This window comes from Anomalospiza imberbis, chromosome Z (genome assembly GCF_031753505.1).
Source record: "Anomalospiza imberbis isolate Cuckoo-Finch-1a 21T00152 chromosome Z, ASM3175350v1, whole genome shotgun sequence".
Taxonomy (NCBI): Eukaryota; Metazoa; Chordata; class Aves; order Passeriformes; family Viduidae; genus Anomalospiza; species Anomalospiza imberbis.
Window position 1 is genome coordinate 30,262,249 of NC_089721.1, and position 19,095 is coordinate 30,281,343.

General features: G+C 36.9%; 1 protein-coding gene across 2 annotated transcripts in view; it reads right to left on the minus strand.

Annotated features, from left to right (window-relative positions):
* The window catches only part of ADAMTSL1 (ADAMTS like 1), a 173,697-nt gene that overhangs the window by 15,074 nt on the left and 139,528 nt on the right, over window positions 1-19,095 (minus strand). For both annotated transcript variants that reach the window (XM_068175688.1, XM_068175687.1), the window contains 3 exons: window positions 15,694-15,822; window positions 11,181-11,360; window positions 9,221-9,355 (listed from right to left, as the gene is read on the minus strand). In XM_068175688.1, coding sequence (XP_068031789.1) covers window positions 9,221-9,355; window positions 11,181-11,360; window positions 15,694-15,822 — 444 coding nt within the window. The remainder of the gene's footprint in view (window positions 1-9,220; window positions 9,356-11,180; window positions 11,361-15,693; window positions 15,823-19,095) is intronic.

A 19,095-nucleotide genomic window follows, 5' to 3' on the forward strand; every position in this document is an offset into this window, starting at 1 on the left:
CCTTCAGTCCTTAAGCAGAGAAAGAAAGTGTTGCCTTCATCCTCCCTTCAAAGATTACTGGGTCTTTGAATTAATTCAAAGCCAGGATGAGCCACTTATGTGCAAAAGCTGGAGATAGAAAAAAAATCAAATAAAAATGTCATCTTCTGGTAGGGAAAATGTTAATGTTTCAAGGATAATAAGGGAATATTTGGAAAGGGAAGACTGATGTTCCACAACTCTAACAGTTTCTCTGAAGCTTTCCCCCATGTCAGCCCCCGTGAACTGCTAAGCTAGCCCAGCCTTGGGGGACCTGCAGGGATACGAAGCTTCAGAAACCAGGCGAGATATTCGCAGAGGCTCTGTTTCCAGGTGCTTATTCTCTGGGGAGAAGGAGGAAAAAGAAGACAGATAATGGCTGTGGGGTTTTTTATCTAGGGTCTGGGAGGTCTGGGTTATCTGGCTCTGGGCCAATGGGGTACAAAAAGGAAGTAAGGATCATTCTAACAGTCACAGCTATAGGGTCTTCCAGGAGGGTGATACCATTCCACAGGGAAATGCAGCATTTCTCGAGAGGAAGGAATACATGGACACCAGGCCAAATTCAGCTCCCCATTACACCTTTGCAACAGTTTCTGAATGACTGTAGTTGCAGACAGGCTCTGGGCTAACATGCTGAGACTAGGAGAACAAAATACAAACCATGCACCACTTTTGCACTTTCAGACCTGATAAAAACAAGTGCAAAGGCTGTTGATTTTAGGATTCCTTTTCTTTTTGGCAGCCTGATACGGTATAGAAAACAATGGTAAAAATGTCAAGTGAATTTTGCAAGTACTAAATACATTTACAAATGTAAATTAAAAAAAAAATATATCATTGCCTTTAAAATAGTTGTCTATTTAAAAATATAGATTATTTTAATGTTTTCATATTTGTCTAACAAATAACTCTCTAATTTACTATTAACAGGATGATTAGCCCCAGGAAATGTTTCTAATATTTATTAAAGATGGAATCTGAGTGAAGACTTCAGACCAAGATCAGGTAGTTTCTTTGATTTTTTATTTCTGTATTATTTTACTGAACTCTAACAGAAAAGAGTTGTGGACAGTAATAAATTATATTAAAGCAATAAATGTAATGCTCCTACAGGACTTGAAACATGACAGTATTTCCACTCTAAACTCTACATTCAAGGAAATAAAGTATGCTTTCAAATAGAAACCAGATTAAGGATGAAGTGAGGAACAAAATGCTTTGAACAAACTGTGGTGAAGCCACATATCAATCAGAATAGATACAAGTTTGGTGCTGAACCAGTATGTTGTGGCTGACACTGTGCTAGTGTGTTCACACTATGTAGGTGATTACTGGTAGTGAGAAACAGTTCCCCAGTTTCCTGTCAGGGCTTATTTTCTCCTTAGCTGACTGAAATGAGAAATGCATGTTAAATGGAATAGAGTTAAAATTCAATTCCATCCTGTATTGACAGGATGTATTCAGCTTTTAAACCAAGGAAGAAAAATTGACAGGATGTATTCAGCTTTTAAACCAAAGGAAGGTAGGTAAGATCATGTCTGAAAGTTACATGTATGTAATACCTGTTTTGCTGAAGAGGCAAAACTAAGAAACATGTCTTTGTAGTTTCTCTTACAGGGAAAGATACTATAAAGTGACAGACACTTAGCTGTTTGCTATTATGCAAATTGTTTCTTATTGCTTTCACATACTGAATGAAATAAAATTTATAAAAAGCAATGGAATCTGAAAAAATAACCAAAAGAAATAATTAATATTTGTATAAATACAACTTTTACTTATAATTTTTTAAGCCAATGCAAATAACATGAATTTATGCTAGACAAGGAAAACTATATACTTAGGAATTCTTGAAATAAGCCAATTGAGTTGATAACAGTAGCACTTAAAAAAAAAAGGCATTTAAAATAACTATTTATGGCTGCAAAGGTGCAGTTGAAACATACTATACTAAACATATGACATGGTTTTTAATAGTTCTCAAAACACCTCAATTGGTTACCCAATGCCACAGTGTTGTTGTTATTAGATATCACTTACATAGCATTGCAAATATACATGGTATTCAACAAAAATTGAGTCAGGCTCATTCCCAGCCCCACACTGGTTATAAAAAATCTTCCCAAATACGCAGACACATGGTGCACCCATTAAAAAGCAAGGGAATTTTCAAGCTCTGGGAGTTAATACTGTTTCCTAAAACTTAGTCTGACAACAGAAATCCTACACACTGAGAAACATGTATTAATAAGGACTGTTCTGAATACAATCTACAATGGCAAATCAAAAATCAAAGCCTACAGTAATGGATACAGCATACTCAAATGACCACCTAAGCTAACTTTGACAGGTTTAGTAATTTCATGACAAAAATGTAAAAGGAGTTGAACTGTAAACTTCTGCTCCACCACTGCCACAGCTCCAGGTCTGTGGATCACCAGGTTAACTGTCCATTTATGGGAAAAAATAGCAGTCAGATGAAACTCATGGAACAAGCACTGAACAACAGTACAGCACAGGGAGTTCAACAAAAGGCACAGCAAGAGCTGGCAATTACCAACATAATGCAATTACCGAGTTGCAAATGTCAGTGCTGCTGTAGAGGTTTTTCTATATTTCATAACCCAATATAAACTTGCTACATTTTGAAACAGCATCTCAGGTGGCACTTGTAAAATGAAAAATGCAGGGCAGAGGAGGTAGAGGACAGACAGGTTTGGGAAAGGCCATGATGCTTGCTTCAGAGAAGGTGTAACTTCTGTCCTTCTGTGAGATGTGAGGACTGTCATAGAGGAAGAGGTTGCTTCTAAACTTGTAATCAAGAAGTCCTTGAGTCAGCATGTCAGAAATCCCATAGTGTTTCAAACTCACTTAACACTCTAGAACAAATCTCAAGTTTTGTAAGAGTCTAAAAGATCTTTTATGTGAAGGAAGCTGGCAGAATGAGATGTCTCCATATCAGGATACCCTCCATAAGTTTGATACTACCATTTACACACAATGATTTGTCTCAGTGGAACTCTGCATTACTTTCATTAGAAAAAAAAAAATCTAGATCAGTGATTCAGGTAAAGATTAGAGACAAAAGTTCAAAGGCTGCAACTCTTTCAACAAACTCAAAATTCAGCAGATGTTGCCCCAAAGGCCAGTGATATTATTTTATATGGAAGCCTTTTGACCACTACTATAGATCAGTGGTTGTTGTCAGATTAGATAATTTGTGGCACAAAATAATAGGCAGGAAATAACTCAAAGCAGCAGATTGCCTAGAGGACATCACTCTTTTGACCTTGTGTTCAGAGCTTGGCAGTGGCTGGACTAGTGTCTGATTGCCTGAAAAACAAACACTGTTTTAGTGTAGTCAAAATGTTCAACCATTCAGAGGTATCATCATGTAATTTTTAACCCAAAATGTACAGAGTGTGTATATGCAAAAAAAGCAACACATTTCAATGCAATGCTGCAGTGTAGTCTGACATAGTCTGCTGTACTCTGATGTAGAAGGTAGATGCTGCAACATTCTATGAACTTTATATAATATTTAGGATGCAATCAATGTGATAATATGTGATCAGGCAATTAAATGCAAAGATAATGGCATAATCTTGATCTGAATTTTAATTCTAGTCTTTACAGAAAGGTCATGTACCTACCCAGGAATTGTCACACATATAGTGACAAGGCAGACTTTTTACCAAGACAAAAATTGAAAGGAACAGATAACACAATTAAAAGGACAGGCTATCCCATGAATGTACCTGGTACTTTATCCTCATCACACTAGACATAAAGCTAATATCAAATAAAGTTGCTAAAATTATTCTTTAGCATTAGAAGTTCTTTTCAAACATGATGGCCAATTTATTACAGAGAATGAGGAGGAAAAAATGGCATGGAAAATAACTTCTCAGATAGTCATGATTTTATCTGAATCCTAATGCACAGCTTCTGCAGCTGTCTTTTTCCATAAGGGGAGCACAGATGCCAGTTTAGCTGTAATTACTCACAAATTTTCTTTTTGCTGGCTTTGTACAGATTGCAAATTATTTTGCATTTCTGCTTCAAATTTTAATACAGCAATAATTCCCAAATATAGGAAAAGTAAAAACAGGATCATGATAGAGATGGGAAGAACAAAGGGGAATTACAAGAAAACATACTTTCAAGAAGATATACTCTTGCTCTTGAGTATATCACCAAACATTGAAAGAAATTTGTACTGATGAGATCAATTGTATCCATTGGGATCATTTATTACTTTTCACACTGATTTTTGAACAAGTGTTAGTCCTGTGAGAGCCAGATGTTATGGCACAGTACTTAGAAACAACTGCAGCATTAACTTCTCTGGCTCTGATTGAAAGAGTTTGATCCTGACATTAGTCTATCTATCTGATCTGGTTCTTCTCCTTAAGTAGTCAGCTGCACATTTGGCTCACTATAATGCACCCAAGAACACGCAAAGACCTCTAGGTTAATTTTTCTGTCTGCTGTGACATCTAGATAACCATTAAACCTACTGGCAAGTACTAGTCAAGGGTTTGAAGAGATCCCCTCTGAAATAATAAAAAAACCTGACCCACAGTCTGAACTTTGGGCTTTGACTCCAAGGCAGTTGGACCTTTTAAATAAGTAATTTATTCATACTCAAAAGGCCATTGCAAACAAGGTGACTCTTTTTTGATTCTGCTTTCTGGGTGATCTTCTGGGAACCTAAGCAATTCTACTAGAAAATGAGTGGGATATGCTACTACCAGAAAAAGAAAAATGAGAAATACAGTAAATTTGGTACAGAGAAATCCTTTGTATCTTTTAAGTGAAAAAGGTTTTGTTATCACTTCATCTTTAAAAAAAGCTGCATTTTGAATATTGATATTTGCAGAACAAGGCTTTGTTGTGCAGCCAGTCATCTTCTGAAGCGGTAGTGAAATTGGCAGCAAAGCTGCTCTAATTCTGTGGTCATTTGGGATAATGTATAAAACCGGAAAAAAACCTACCTTTTGGGACTATGTTTGCAGTGCTGACAGTAAAATCATGTTCTAATTTGTGAAGTGAGTAAATATGGAAGTAATCAAGGAGAACACAATAAATATGGTCCAGCAATATATATATATATATATATATATATATATATATATATTTTTTTTTTTTTTTTTTTTTTTTTTTTTTTACAATTGACTGTACTTTTCTGGTCATAGAAAAATACACTTTGTGATGTAACTTCACAATACACTTTGTGATGTAACTTCACAGTAATTTTCACTATCACTTACAAGTAAGGAGGGATGGGAATCAGACTTCAAATAATTGCCTAGGCTTTTACCCATTTATTCATATTATCAGATTCCATAAAATAACATTTTCCTTCCACCTTCTTTACTTCAGTCTGAAATTTTACAGGGAGTTCTACATGTTCATATTCCTAGAAGTATTCATTTCTGAAACTTCCAATGTTCCTTCAAAAATTCTCACTTAAATATAACTAATGTATAGATGTCAAAGTCATTAAAGCTTCATCTTTCACTGTACAACACAATTGCAATATGTTCAGTGTTCATCAGTGCTGAAACAAGGACATATTTTAAAATCATATTTTGTGTCTTTTGCCAAGTCTGCTGATTATTGGTCTCCAATAATAATACAACATATATGAGAAGTTGTAGTGAATCTCCATGAGGATTTGTAAGATCTTCAGTTTCCCACTGAATTATATTCAAATACAGGAAATAACAAGCTTGAACCCAAATGAAAACAAATATTCTTGATAGGCCCAAAGCCTTTTCTGCAGGAGTGTTAGATGTCAGGAACACTGGATGCTACAACCTTGGTTTCTGCCAATATTAACATTTACAAAGCTGAAGACTCATGGAAATGTGTCTAAGGATTTGTGTAAAAAGATTAATTGATACTTATAGCATTGATAAACTACTGAAAATACATGACCGTAGGATGTTCCTTTAATTCCAAAAGATAACACCAAAAAGTAATCAGAATTGACAGAGATCAAATGGTCATGAATATTTTTATAATCCAGAAATTCTTATCAGGTGACAAACAAAACACTTTTTCTGTGTTGAAAAGAGCAGTGTTCCTTATAATATTTTCATCACCAACATTCAGGAAAACTGTAATCAAAATTTAAAAAGTCCCAATGACAGTCACATTATTAAGATTAAGATCTAATGTGAAAACTTTCCAGAGAAACATAAATTTGTGTCACTTCAGAAATCAACTGTGTTTTATCTTAGGCACAATGTAAAGTCTTTTTGTGTGTCTGCCATGAGCCAAGAACATCAGAATGTGCATGACTGTCCATGGCTCATCCCTGATTGTAAACTTGCATTACCATAAAACCCAGAAATATTTCATGGGTTCCCAAAAGCTCATGGGTGTTCTAGCTCTGCTTTGGAGATAATCCTGTGCTTCAGGTGTGTGATCTGCAGATAACACACAAGTGACTACTGCAAAACTTGACAATGAATGTAAGGACTGGGTAAGACTGCAGTACTCTGCACATATTTTTAACATTTGTGAAGGAGTAGAGTAGGCATCTATCTGTGCAAGCCATCATCTGCATCATGTTCTTCAACTGGATGATGAGTTGAGCCTAGAAAGCTGGCTGGAATCTCAAAACTTTAGAAGCAAAAGAAGTATATAAGATAAAAATATTGCTGACTCTGTTGGGCAAGGCATGGGAAACAGATAGTTTCTTCTGCTTTTATTGTGAAGGCACATAAATGACTTTTCAATGACCCTTGCAATGAGAAGGAAAACCTCCAAACCAGGTATCTATGTTATGACACTGATCTTTATCTTCTGCAGCTCCCCTGTAATTTAAGTAGAAGAAACCCATAGCAGATGATTCCAGACAGCAAGTAAATAATTTTAGATGGTTGAAATGATGGTGGAAGCATTGCACAAATCCACTTTGTAAAATACAGTGTATAGCATGTATAATAATCTGGAAGTTCTGTTTATCTCCTTGCAGCTCAATTTATCAGTTTTTTTATATTTGATACAGCTGTTAATTTCTAAACAAGTTTTCACCTGCAGCTTTAGACTTCCATTGCTGTATTAAATTTTCTATTTGCATTTTTTTTAACCCCCCAAAGCATGAAACCAATGTTTAATGAAGTTTTGACTCCCATTTTTCTTAAACTCTGGCATGACTTTATCCAGGTTTCTAACATAATTTTTCACCTTTGTTGTCTTTAACTCCTGTAAAATAAAATGTTTACCCAGAGCTTATCACTCCTCACATTTCACTCTGTTTCTTTACACGTATTTTGTTCTCTTTCACTAATCAACAATTACTCATATGCCTAGATTTCAAAATGTATGTCTAATTGAAGGTGTTTTGAGTCCCAAGAGATACTGGTACCTAACAGTAGCACAGACAAGGGATCTCACACATAGCAATTTATATACCCAAAATTCTTTTACAGGACATCCAGACAATGTAAAGCCAACACCTCAACATAATAAATGATGAAAGACTCAGCAGGATTAAAGTTCATTGGGTGGGTAGTAGAACAGAAAGAATCAATGGACAATTTTCTAATTGACTGGATAGCCCATTCCATGCTGACTTTTTGCTAGAAAAAATATCTCAGAAGATTTTCCTAGGTTTGAATAATAACAAGGCTCAAATTCAAACCAGTAAAACTCAGTGAAGTTGAGGGAACTGCCTCAAGAATTAAACTGGTTTGCTATTTTGCAATTACAATCCATGGAATTTCCTTGCCCATGAAGTGAAACAGCAGAGTGACATGCCCAAATGAAATTGACCAGGACATGGTTGTATACAGGCAGTGCAGAAAACTCTTTGTCATCCAATTACTTCTTTTAAACAATAAAAACTGCCTGAAAGTCCTAAAATCCTCTTTTTGGAAATCTGAGAGGAAATGGATGAAACAGGAGTATGACCCAGTCTTAAATCAGTGAGCACAATAAAACCATACTCAAAATTATTTATTCAATGCCAATAAATACCTATGATATTTTTCCCACTGAGGACTATTTCAATGCAGTTTTTGTGCAAGTAGAAATGTAATCCAGAGCTGCAGGCTAAAAGCCATTGCAAATGTATGCAGATGTATGCAGATACTTGGAAGAGTTAACCACACAAAACTAAAAACATAAATAGAATGTCTTCATTGTGAAAATAAGATCTTAAAATTACTATTAAATGTGAGAAAAGGATGCTTTGGAAGGTGCAGAGATTTATTAACACTCACATCACATCACATCTGCAGAACCCTTGCTAAAAGTTTCAGATCCCTACCCCTAAAAAGAGAAAAGATAGTTCTGAAATTGTAGGGCTTGACAAGTTTTCATGATATGCAGTAATATGTTCATTAGGGAAGCTGTTTGCCTATCTGAGCCTGACAATTAACAGTTTCAAAGCAGCCTGTGAAATGAAATAAAAAAAATATTCCCTGAAATTTAGAAAAGAATGAGAATCTCTTTGCAAACAAATCACACCCACAGATCTGAAAGGAGTTTACAGGAGTTTACAGTTTACAAGAAGAACTTGCTGTGTAAAGAAGGTAAAGCTATATGGAAGGCAGAAAAGGATGAAAAGAAGAAAAGCATTCATTTGGGATGAATGATTCCTTATATGGCTTCATGCAAACACTGATTGTGTGAATTAAGAAAGAGAAATAAAATGAACAGATCAAAACAGAGTGTTTGCAAGATCAAAACATGTAGAGGGGGATAGGCAAAACTATGGGAAAGGCTCTGAAGAAGGATATACAACATGAGTAGCAGACATATGGCAAGGCAACTACCCAGATGTAAAAGAAAAATTAAAACAGAACCACCAATGTCTCTTCTTTTAGATCAAGTAGTACACTGGTCTGCCATGTCTTTGTGTTGAATAATTGCCAGCCCCCCAGGACAGGAACCACTTCTTACAGGATGCTGTATATATATATAAAGGGTGGCACTATGGAGCCCTTATTCTGCATGCAGTTTTGGACTAATTAAAAGACTTTCTTTTTAAAAATGAATTTCTGAGGTCTAAAAAATATTTGGCAATGATTATGACTCACAACAAACAATTGGTTTGATGTCTTTTTTCTCAGTGCCCATGTCTGGATAACCAAATCCTTAATGTAAAGGTTAACCACATGCATAACTGTAATATAAACTCTAAAGACTTTAAAATCTAAAAATCTTAAAGCACTTGACTTACCTATGAGAGCAGAGCTCCCTGGACTGACAGTCAGTTTTGTTCCTGAAGGAGAAGTCATCACCGAAAGGGTGCTGGGCCCAGCAGTGCTAAGCACTGCTGTCAAGTCTTCTAGGTAAGGAAGAGGTCTTGGAGGCTCTGGTAACAGATTGGGAGAATGAGTAGCACTATAGCAGAAAACATCCTGGGATATAGACCTCACTCCTCCTCTCCCCCTACCCCACCCACCTCCCTCTCCCCAGATATTGCTGCCATTTTCCCTGTGCTGCAACATTGCCATTTCAGAAGGTCAGATTAAGCAACTTTGGGTAACTACTGAAACCTTGCCTCATGTTAAGTAAGGTGCTGGAGAAATTATTAAAATAACATCTGTATCAATGTGACCACAAAATTAAAGATATCATCTCTGAAGGTTACCACAGCATTCTGGTTGTCCCTATTCATATGTGACAGAGTTATATAGTATCAGAAGATACAGCAGCTTGGAAGAAAAACCAAATTTATGCAGCATAGAAGCCAAATCAAATGTTCATGACAATTTGTGAAAAACTTCTAGTGTCTGCTACAACCTGGACCAAGCCCTAATTAAATATGGTTATAACGCTGCCAGATCCTGTTAGGCAGAACTCCAAAGGACTAAGAGTTCAGAGCTCAAGAGGATCAGTCTATGCTGAGAACTGCAGGATTTAGTTGTTTACTAATCACAACGCTATTTTAAAAATTGAAGTAATGCCTAGCATTCCCAATTCTGCTTGTCATGAAAATCATGTAATATTTGATCAAAATGAATACTGGCTTCATTCCCTTTCAATTAGATCATGGCACACATTCTGCAAGTTTTCTACTGCTGATAGCATTCAGCACCAGGAGTACAGGTCAATGATGCCTGAACTGTTGTGTTCCATCAAGGAGCTAAAAATGTAATTTGCTTACAAACATAAGCAGCTTGCATAACTCACAGTAACTTACCATCTTTAAAAGCTAAGCCAACTATAATGATCAGAAAAGGATTCAGAGATCAACTAGAAGTCTTTATTTGTAGGCTGAAATTCAGCTGATTTTTTTCCAAATTATTTTTTTAGACTGAGATTTTAAAGTCAGTCTGGATTAGTAGTAGAAAAGTTTGAATCTTCATTTTACTATTGCCTGTGAAAATCTCACTGTTATACATCCTCTGGAAACTCACTAGTTAAGAAAGATGAGAGCTGTAGTGGATGGTCTAATGCCCCAGTTGTGGGGAATAGGTTTCAAAATTTGAGACTTCACCACCAAATGCACAACTAAAGTACTTAAAAAGTCTGTCTGGACCATTCATCTGCCAGGCATGCAGAAATTATAGAAGATCAGTTTCTAGGAAAGGAAACGCCTTTCCCACAATTCCAGTTCCCACCAGGTACCCCTTCCACTCACATTTCACAGCTGCCACTCTCTTTCAAATCATGCAGATGGGCTTTCTGTCTGGTGTTTAAAAGCACAGGGGAAAGTAAAATTCACTGTTCACAGAACTTGAGATGTACTTTTTAGAAGGGCACTGGTTTAATGCACCTTTGTGAAGTGGGTCAGTATCACAAAGCCTTGAAAAGAAAGACTGCTCAGTGGAGACAGAGCACTTCACAGGGAAAAAAATGCCATAATCTCATTTTAAGATAGTCACTTTAAGACATGGTTAATATATGCTTTTCTTACCTAGCAAGTCTGAAAGAGTTAAACTGAGTATCTTGGGACTTGAAGGTGCAATCCCTGTTCTTAGACATTTTCTCCTTATCCACTTTCCTTTTACCACCACCTTGCTTCAGCTGATGCTGCCCAGAGTACAAATGGAGACTGATGCTTTTCTTAGAACAGGGCTGCCTGCATGCCATTTCCTCTTTCCACAACAACCGATTAGTTCTGCCATCTGGCTGTGTCAGTAGCCATATTAATCTTGTTGCTAGTCCAAAATACCAAGATACCCTGGACTTACCAAGAACCAACAGCTGGGAGCTTTCAGTTACTTCCCCATGAATATTGGATGCCTTGCAGGTGTATAAGCCCTGATCTGATAGAGAAACATTTGCTATTAAGAGCAAACCATTATGCAGGTGGTAAGTAGAGGACAGCTTGACCTTGTTCTTAAACCAAGTAACTTTTGCTTCAGGAACACCTGGAAAAACATTGGCAAAGTGTAACTAACACATGTATTACAAGGCAAAAAATACTTGTAAGGCAAATAGTGGAAGAAGAGATGAGAAGTACTGAGTGAAGGCTAAAGAAAGAGGGGAAGGAACAAGGAAAATTTCATATGGCCACAGTCCTTTAGAGCAGTGATTCAAATAAAACAACTAAATAAATACAGAGACAGACACAATTAATATGCTTCTTGCAAGCAGCTACTCAGATAGTCCTAGTCTAGAAAGCCAGATTCCTTTGCACTTCACTAGCAGCAGAAGAAACAGGGGTTAAAAGTGAGATCCCCTTAATGTTGAGGTATTGCTATTGAGTCTGAGAAAAATGCACTCTGCCTACAAAATGTTCACCAATGCTACAAAAAACATTTTTCTAATTGTATTCTACATGCATACCCTTCCCCTGTCTTCTATGTTTCTACACTAACTGGAAATTCACAGGTACTGCTCTTCCTACAGTTTGCTTTGGGGAAGATGAGCAGTGTATGTCAATGAGCAGCAGTTTTATTTTCTTTTGAGCTACCATCTTCAGTGACACACACAGCCTCAAGATGGGAGCAGGAGGCAGCCAGCACAGGCATGAGCAAACACATCATGTCGCATCACTGCTGTAAGGGGTAGCAAGAGCATTTCAATCAGCTTTGCTGGGTAATGGTGGATGCCAGAGGACAGAGGGCTGAGTGTTTCCCTTGCAGAAGTATCACAGAGACTCAAAGTCTGAGAGGTGCCAGCTGGAAACAGAACTCACTTTGCTGGGCAGGCAAGACTTTAGGTAGTGAGTAATTACCCGAGTCTATTTTTCAGCTTTCTCCTTAATCAACATGCATGTATCCAGCACAAAAAGCCTACATGGAATATTAGTAAGCAGCATTGTGTAAGTCAGTTGAGATAATTTTGCTAAACCAGTGGCTCTGGGAGAAAGGAATCATTGCAATACAAGTTTCTAACAGTGGTAACTAGTTTCCAATGCCACAACATTCTTGAAATAGCAAATAATGTTTCACAATCTGGTATAGATGGTGAATAAACATGGGCCATATATCAAGGCAAGAACTAGAAAATAAAACCTCCAGCATATAGGGGAAATACAGAGAAAAAGATTGTTTAGGAGAACTGAGAAAACTGAAATTAGAACAACAAAGATACAAGGAGATAAAGGACAGGAAGGTAACATATTTTAAGCCATCCTTCCAAACCTGTTCTGACTCAACAGTCACTGATTGTACATGACATTTTGCAGAATGCCCTACAAACTAGATTTTTAAAACTGATTCCTTCTTACATGTCAAACTGTATTTTCAGTAACAGTCTGGGCCCTATTGCTTGAAGCTTCTGGTATGCAAATGGATATCTGCACAATTTAAGCGCTGAAATCAACAGAAAGCTCCCTACTGATGCTGATGTGATCCAAATTGCTCCCACATCCTATTTTTGAGTGAAATGGTGCACAGTAGTAAAGTTACCCACACAAAAAATGCTGCTGGCTTTCTGAGGCTTGGAGCAAATCCTCCGGGTGGAAGTCCCAGGCATCTGCAAGACTCCTGAGTGACTTTTGGGTGGGAGTTCCCCTAGGATTAGTTTTGGAGAAGTCTGGAATTGACCACAATCACCTAATAGTTAAAAATATATTCCTTCACCTCTACAGACAAAGAAGTGATGTTATGTCAAGTGAAATAATGTTGGTTCTCAATCTTGATCAAAACCATGACATTGTCTTTGTGGTAAAACTGAAGTAGAGTTTCATCTTGACATAAATCACATCAGGTGCCAATTAAACTCTAATGCATCCAGAATGATTCTACTTTCCCTTGTCTTTTAGTGAATATTTATATATTTTAACTCAGAAGGCAGATTTGACTGTGCTTGTGCCTGTCTTAAGAAGCTGAAAAGCAATATAAAGTCACTCCCTAGACTTTGGTAGTGTACTCTTCCATTATCTCTTATTTTTAAGAAACCTTCTCCAGGTTTATCAACACGTGTTAGCAGCAAGTGTATATTTCTGGCCCTTGACAGAAAATGCAGCTTTAGAGAATATTATAACTGATCCTTAATATTTCACTTGTAAGTATCTATTCTGCTGTCTTGCTGACTCTCAGTAAAGATGTGTCCTAACATGAGCTGAGATATCCAGATCCAATACATGCATGGTCCTATACCACAGACTGTACAGCACAGTGATAGAAATACAGCTTATATTAATGGGATGAACTGTCACCGAACTCTGACCTAGAACAACTCTCATTAGTTGTGCTGGCTTAGGACATCCTGACATGACTAGAGAGAAAGTACTAGAAGGAAAAAACTATAGCTTTAAAAGAATGTGTGAAGAGCTGTTTTCATCCAGACAAGTCTCCATATAATTTCTGGATATGCTAGTTTGCTTTCTAACTGTGTTAACTTTGCTATTACACACTAATCTATTTTTTATTACCAGATGTTATTGCATTAACTGTTGCATGTTAATTTACTATGATTTAGTAGCCATTTCAGTGTTAATGTTTTCTGGGAAGCTTTGGCAAACTATACAGATGTAAAGTTTATCTACCCTAAAGAAGTCACTAGGATACAACACATTTGCTAACTGCAAAAGTAGTGCATGTTACTCTTATCCTTAGAATTGATTGTTCTAAGGATGATCAAAGCTATATAAAAGGCTAAGTAATCATAAAGCTGATGCTAAAACAAAAAGGTTGTGCTTACATTAGGAGGAAAATGGCATTTATTCTCATACTATGTTACATGTTTAGGAGCTGGTTCATTTTCCAGATGTAGGTGAGAAAGTTGATAGAAAGTTGATAGAAATTACTGTTCTTGGATCATTCCTCAAGGTAGCTTTTTTGTAATTGCTGTTGAATTATTAACACTATTTTTATAAAATTAGGATTCTAGTGCCATAAAACATATCTGCCCTCATTACTAACTCTCTTATTCCTTTTGTAACATCCCAGCTTGTGGTTTATGATTTTATGATAATTTCAAGAGCATTAATCTCTGGTGTCAACATAGTTAACATTTTCTGCAGAGGCAGTAGGAGAAGATTTTTTTTTACCCATGGAAAAAATTAGGATTCAAGAAAATTTCTTCTGTGTCACAGAATATTCCAATATACAAAATCTAGATAGCAAAAAGCTTTCTCTTAGACAAGAAGACACTGCTAAAATTTTCCATTTTGGATGTTGTCATAGTGGGTAAGTGTCACAAAATTGCTAGAGATTATTTTCCTCTCAGAAAAGACTTTGAATCTGTATCTCTGACCATTTTGATCTTCCCTTCTGTAGTTTTCTGAGATTATAAGTACTGTGGAAACTTTGTTTAGTCACATCCTCTTGTTTACATGGTGCTTTTGGTGAAGAGAAATGGCTACACTTAGATCACCAATAACTGTCTGAATCTGTGGGTTATGTGTCTGGGCAGCTAAGAGAACCCAGAGAGAGAAATCCAAAATAATTTGTGTCAATGTAATATTCAGTCTCTTTTACACAATGTCCATGCATGTGAGCATGGTGAGACCTGGGGGAAAAACAGGTATCATTTTCATCTTCTTCCTTCAAAGTCACTGGACACCAGTCTGATTGCAAGCGAGTGTCATACTGTGCATAAAAGTGTAATGAAGCCATGGTATGGCTGCAGGTCTTTCAAGATTTCCCAGCTCCTCCTCCTTATAGCAACACCATTCCCACTAACAGCTGTAGGACTGCCACACACAGATAAGGTCAACCAATTTTGGTTACCATTGGAAAGATGCAAACTGTCACTGTAAGACTGAGGGATATTCAGTCTCTGACTGGAAAACAGTTTTAGGGAAAATCCCGCTTCAGTAGAATTCCTCTGAACTCCTGTACTTCCAAGATGAAAAAAAAGAGCGCTAACATGCCTTTAATGTAAAATAAGTTTGGCAGGAAAAGAAGAAACTAGCTGGAGTGATTTTTAAAATCCCCATCAGTGACAAAATTAGTCAGTCCATGCTTGTATATTGTCACTGAACATCCCCAACAGGTAGCCATGTGTATCAGTTTTGTTGCATTCACACCATACCATGTATCTCTTACAATGATGCCTGTTGCATTGACTCAGGTGGTTTTGGTTTTTTTTTTGAGCCCAATTTTCTTAAGCCACTACACTTGCCTTGTTTGATATGGATAAAAAGAGGACAAGTTCTGTGATAAGAATTAATGGAAGCAATGAAGTTTGTCCAAGACCTAGGAAAACCTTGCAATTTCAGTTAGCTGCAACTGCAGATACCAATTTAGCAAAGAATCCCACAGAAATTTATAGCCAAAGGCACCTGCACAGGGGAAAATAATTTTTTACCTGCAACCTGGCAGTTAATGCTAACGTTTGCTTTCTGGATTGTTTTCAGCATGCTTCCAATATCAACAGTGACAGCCAGTGATTCAGTGTTGATCATGGTAGCTCTTGATGCCTTTATCAGTGGCTTTCCTGCATAAAAGAAGCACCATAGTTTATCATAACAAGCACATTGGAGTCACAATGGGATAGATAGGCTGAAACACTCTTTGTGAAAGTACATACAACAGGCAGGCAGATGAGGGAAAATGAAGTGTAAGACCCCCTGCTTTTTATAATATTTCAGTGTCATCGAGTTCCATGGGTAAAGCTGTCCTGAAAAAAGAAAAGGCATGCTTGAAGCAGAGGCAGAATAGCATTAAAGCCATATGGACATGCAGGAGAACGAGCTGAATCAATAAACACCAGCACAACTGGAGCTGCAGTGAGATGCTTGCCTGGTGCTGCAGCTGCACCACCACCCTTTCGTAAAGACCAAATCCAGGAGCCTGAGTGATGGCTACAAGCACAGTGGAGAAAGTTTAGCTTAACAATCAAGCTGTTTCTACACATTGATCATGGTTTCCTTAACCTACAGGGGAAACACCAGGGTGGCGAAGACCAGACCACAACCAGAAAGTTTTTTCATAATGGCCAGCAGAAGAAGATGAGGATACAAACTGTATTAACACCATACACTGTTACTACGTGTTTTAGATAAAACAAAACAGGTTATCTGATGGGAAGGGGTTTATCTTAATAGAGATACTGCTTGCCCACAATAAAGTGTGCTTTCAACATTAGTGACAGCAAGTCAAGGTGTTTTGCTGCTGTTGTGTCTTTGTGGGATCACTTACGAAGTTATCTACCATCAATGGCTCAAGAAGCCTTCTGCAAATTCTTTTGTAGTGCTACTGTAAAAGGATGCTTACAAAACAGGTCAGAGGTACACAAGCTTAGCTTTGAGAGAGAGGACTAATGCAGCAGAGGTGAAAAGAGCTGAATTAAGGTGCTTCCTTGTCTCAGAGAAAGTGCTTTGCAGTGAGGAAGTTGCAGGAATAGCAGAACATAACACAATTCCTTTATATTACATGGGAATTCGGTGTCTTTGACTCAGTGTTGCATTTTCAAACCCATAATTTAAAAAAATCTATAAACACCATTTTCCCCCCATTTTAAATAAATGGTCAGATACCAAACCAGATATCCTTGTTTGCCTCCAAAAGCTGCAGTTTCAGGCTAATGTCTATCATTAGCTTTACTTGTATGTTAATTTTGCAGTGGCTCATGAAGAAAAGATGGATGTGAGAAAAATAATTTGATTTCATTGAGCTCATGGAGAGTTCTGAAAATTTAAGTCAGTCCTAAATATAAATCTCTCCATATAGCTCTATTTCCACATCTTTTAAAATATGCTATTCATCTGTAACTCCTGTCTTATCAGTTTGGTATTTTTTTGTACTTTACATTTTTTTAGTTTGGTGATTTTAATGCCCAAGAATAGCTAAGTAAAATACTGCATTTTTTTGTTTGAATACCTGCAAAAGTTTTGATACTTTTTGGCAAAGTCTAAACAAAAGAAAAATTCTTCAGCTATCCATCAGCCTTTTATTTTCCTGATTGGTTTTCATAACCCCACTACAAGATTAAAAATCTTTTAGCTTTTCAACCCCTAAATGAGTAGGAAACCATTGTGAAAACAAAAGGGAGCATATTCCACTGTCTCTTTTTTCCCATGTGTGTGTTAAATGAATCAGAAAATTCTTCAATGAAATAAGCTTTTGTCCCCACTCTTGATTCCTCTAAAGATTATCTCAGCTTTCCATGTTTTTTGGAGAAAATACTTCCATTATGCCAAAAAGATTGTTACTTTGTTCCAAAAACTGCTCAGTATTTCACTTTGATATTTATGGCGTCACTTTATAGGCTGTTCAGCTCTTTGCCTTGGATGTGAGATGCAAAAGTATACCAGTTCCTAAGAGGAGTTCTGCTTGAGTCTGAGAATGTTAATTCACCTAAATTTTTAAATTATAGCTTTGATAATAAATAATTTGATAATCAAAAACTTAAAGTCTTTCTGTGTCACATGTATATGTAATGCTTTATTTTCACAGTGTCATACAAAATTATTGCCACAACATGAATAAAAACTCTGGCTTTTACACTCACTGAACAATGTGGACAGAATAGCAGTTTTGACTGATGATTTTTTAATGTCATGTTCAGCTTCATGCTGGTGTTGCATAAGAGGTTTAGTGTGGAGGTTTAGTTGCTTCTAAAATATGACACTGCCCTAACAGCAGCACTACTACCTTGCTGCCTGGAGTTCAGCAAAGTTATTTCTGATAGTAGTAGTGTAAAAAGGATTGGTCTCTTCACTTTTGCTTACAGGTAATTTGTAGCTCTGATTCAGATCTTTCTTTTTTGCTCTGGAAGACTCACCCATTCTGTTAAAGAACAAGACAAGAGTCTCTTTCTAGTTGATTTACTGATTACTTTTCTAAGCTCCACTGTTATCCACTGTTGCCTTCTTACATTTTCTTTATGCTTCTCTTAACTGAAATTTTCTCTGTGTTTGGTGTAAATTTTTTTTTTTAATTAAATCTAATCAACACCTGTTCCTTCCTCTAGTCATACATGGATACAATGGCAACTGATGGTTGCTGCCTATGCATTGGAAGCCTCCAAGCATTTCCACATGCTGAAGCAGTGAAATGGATAAGTCTGCAAAATCAATAAGCTTTTCAGTATTCTTAGCATGTTTACTTTTGCCTTGGTGATAAATAGGATCCTCCTTCTGTAAAACCTCTCTGCCTTGTCACAGTCATTAGCTGCCATTGTATGTTCTGTTCCTGTATCTTTCTCAACAGCTCTTCCTTCATGTCTGCTGCTCCACCCTTCTCCTAGTCCTGATGTGGTTTGTGGGCCTGCTGACCATGTCTGCTAGGGAACCTTGAAGAAGCTGGATTCATACTTCTAACTCCCTTTGCTATTGGCTTTTATCTGGATGAGTTTTTTTTAGAATTGAATTCTAAATCAGCACAGGATATTTAGTCTTCTTTAGAACCTGTTACTAGAGAAATAGAAACATGTAATCTATTTTTTGAGAACCTCTATTTGCTACAATGGAAACAGTGCTAGCCACACTTGTGACTGAATATGATATAGAGTTTGATCCTGTAAAAGATTCGGCTCTGGAAGTTTTCTGGCTTGCCTAATGTACACCTGAGTAAGTCCTGCAATCCATCTGTTATATTTGAACAGATCAGTGTTAGGTTTAAAATTAAGCACAAAGTTTGGAGGCTTGGACTGCATTGCCCCTACAGGTTGCAAATAACCAGGATAAGCCCTGTTTTTAAGAGCATGTCAGATGCAAGTGAGAAAAAGCACGTATATATTGCAGAGACACATAAACCTCACAAACTA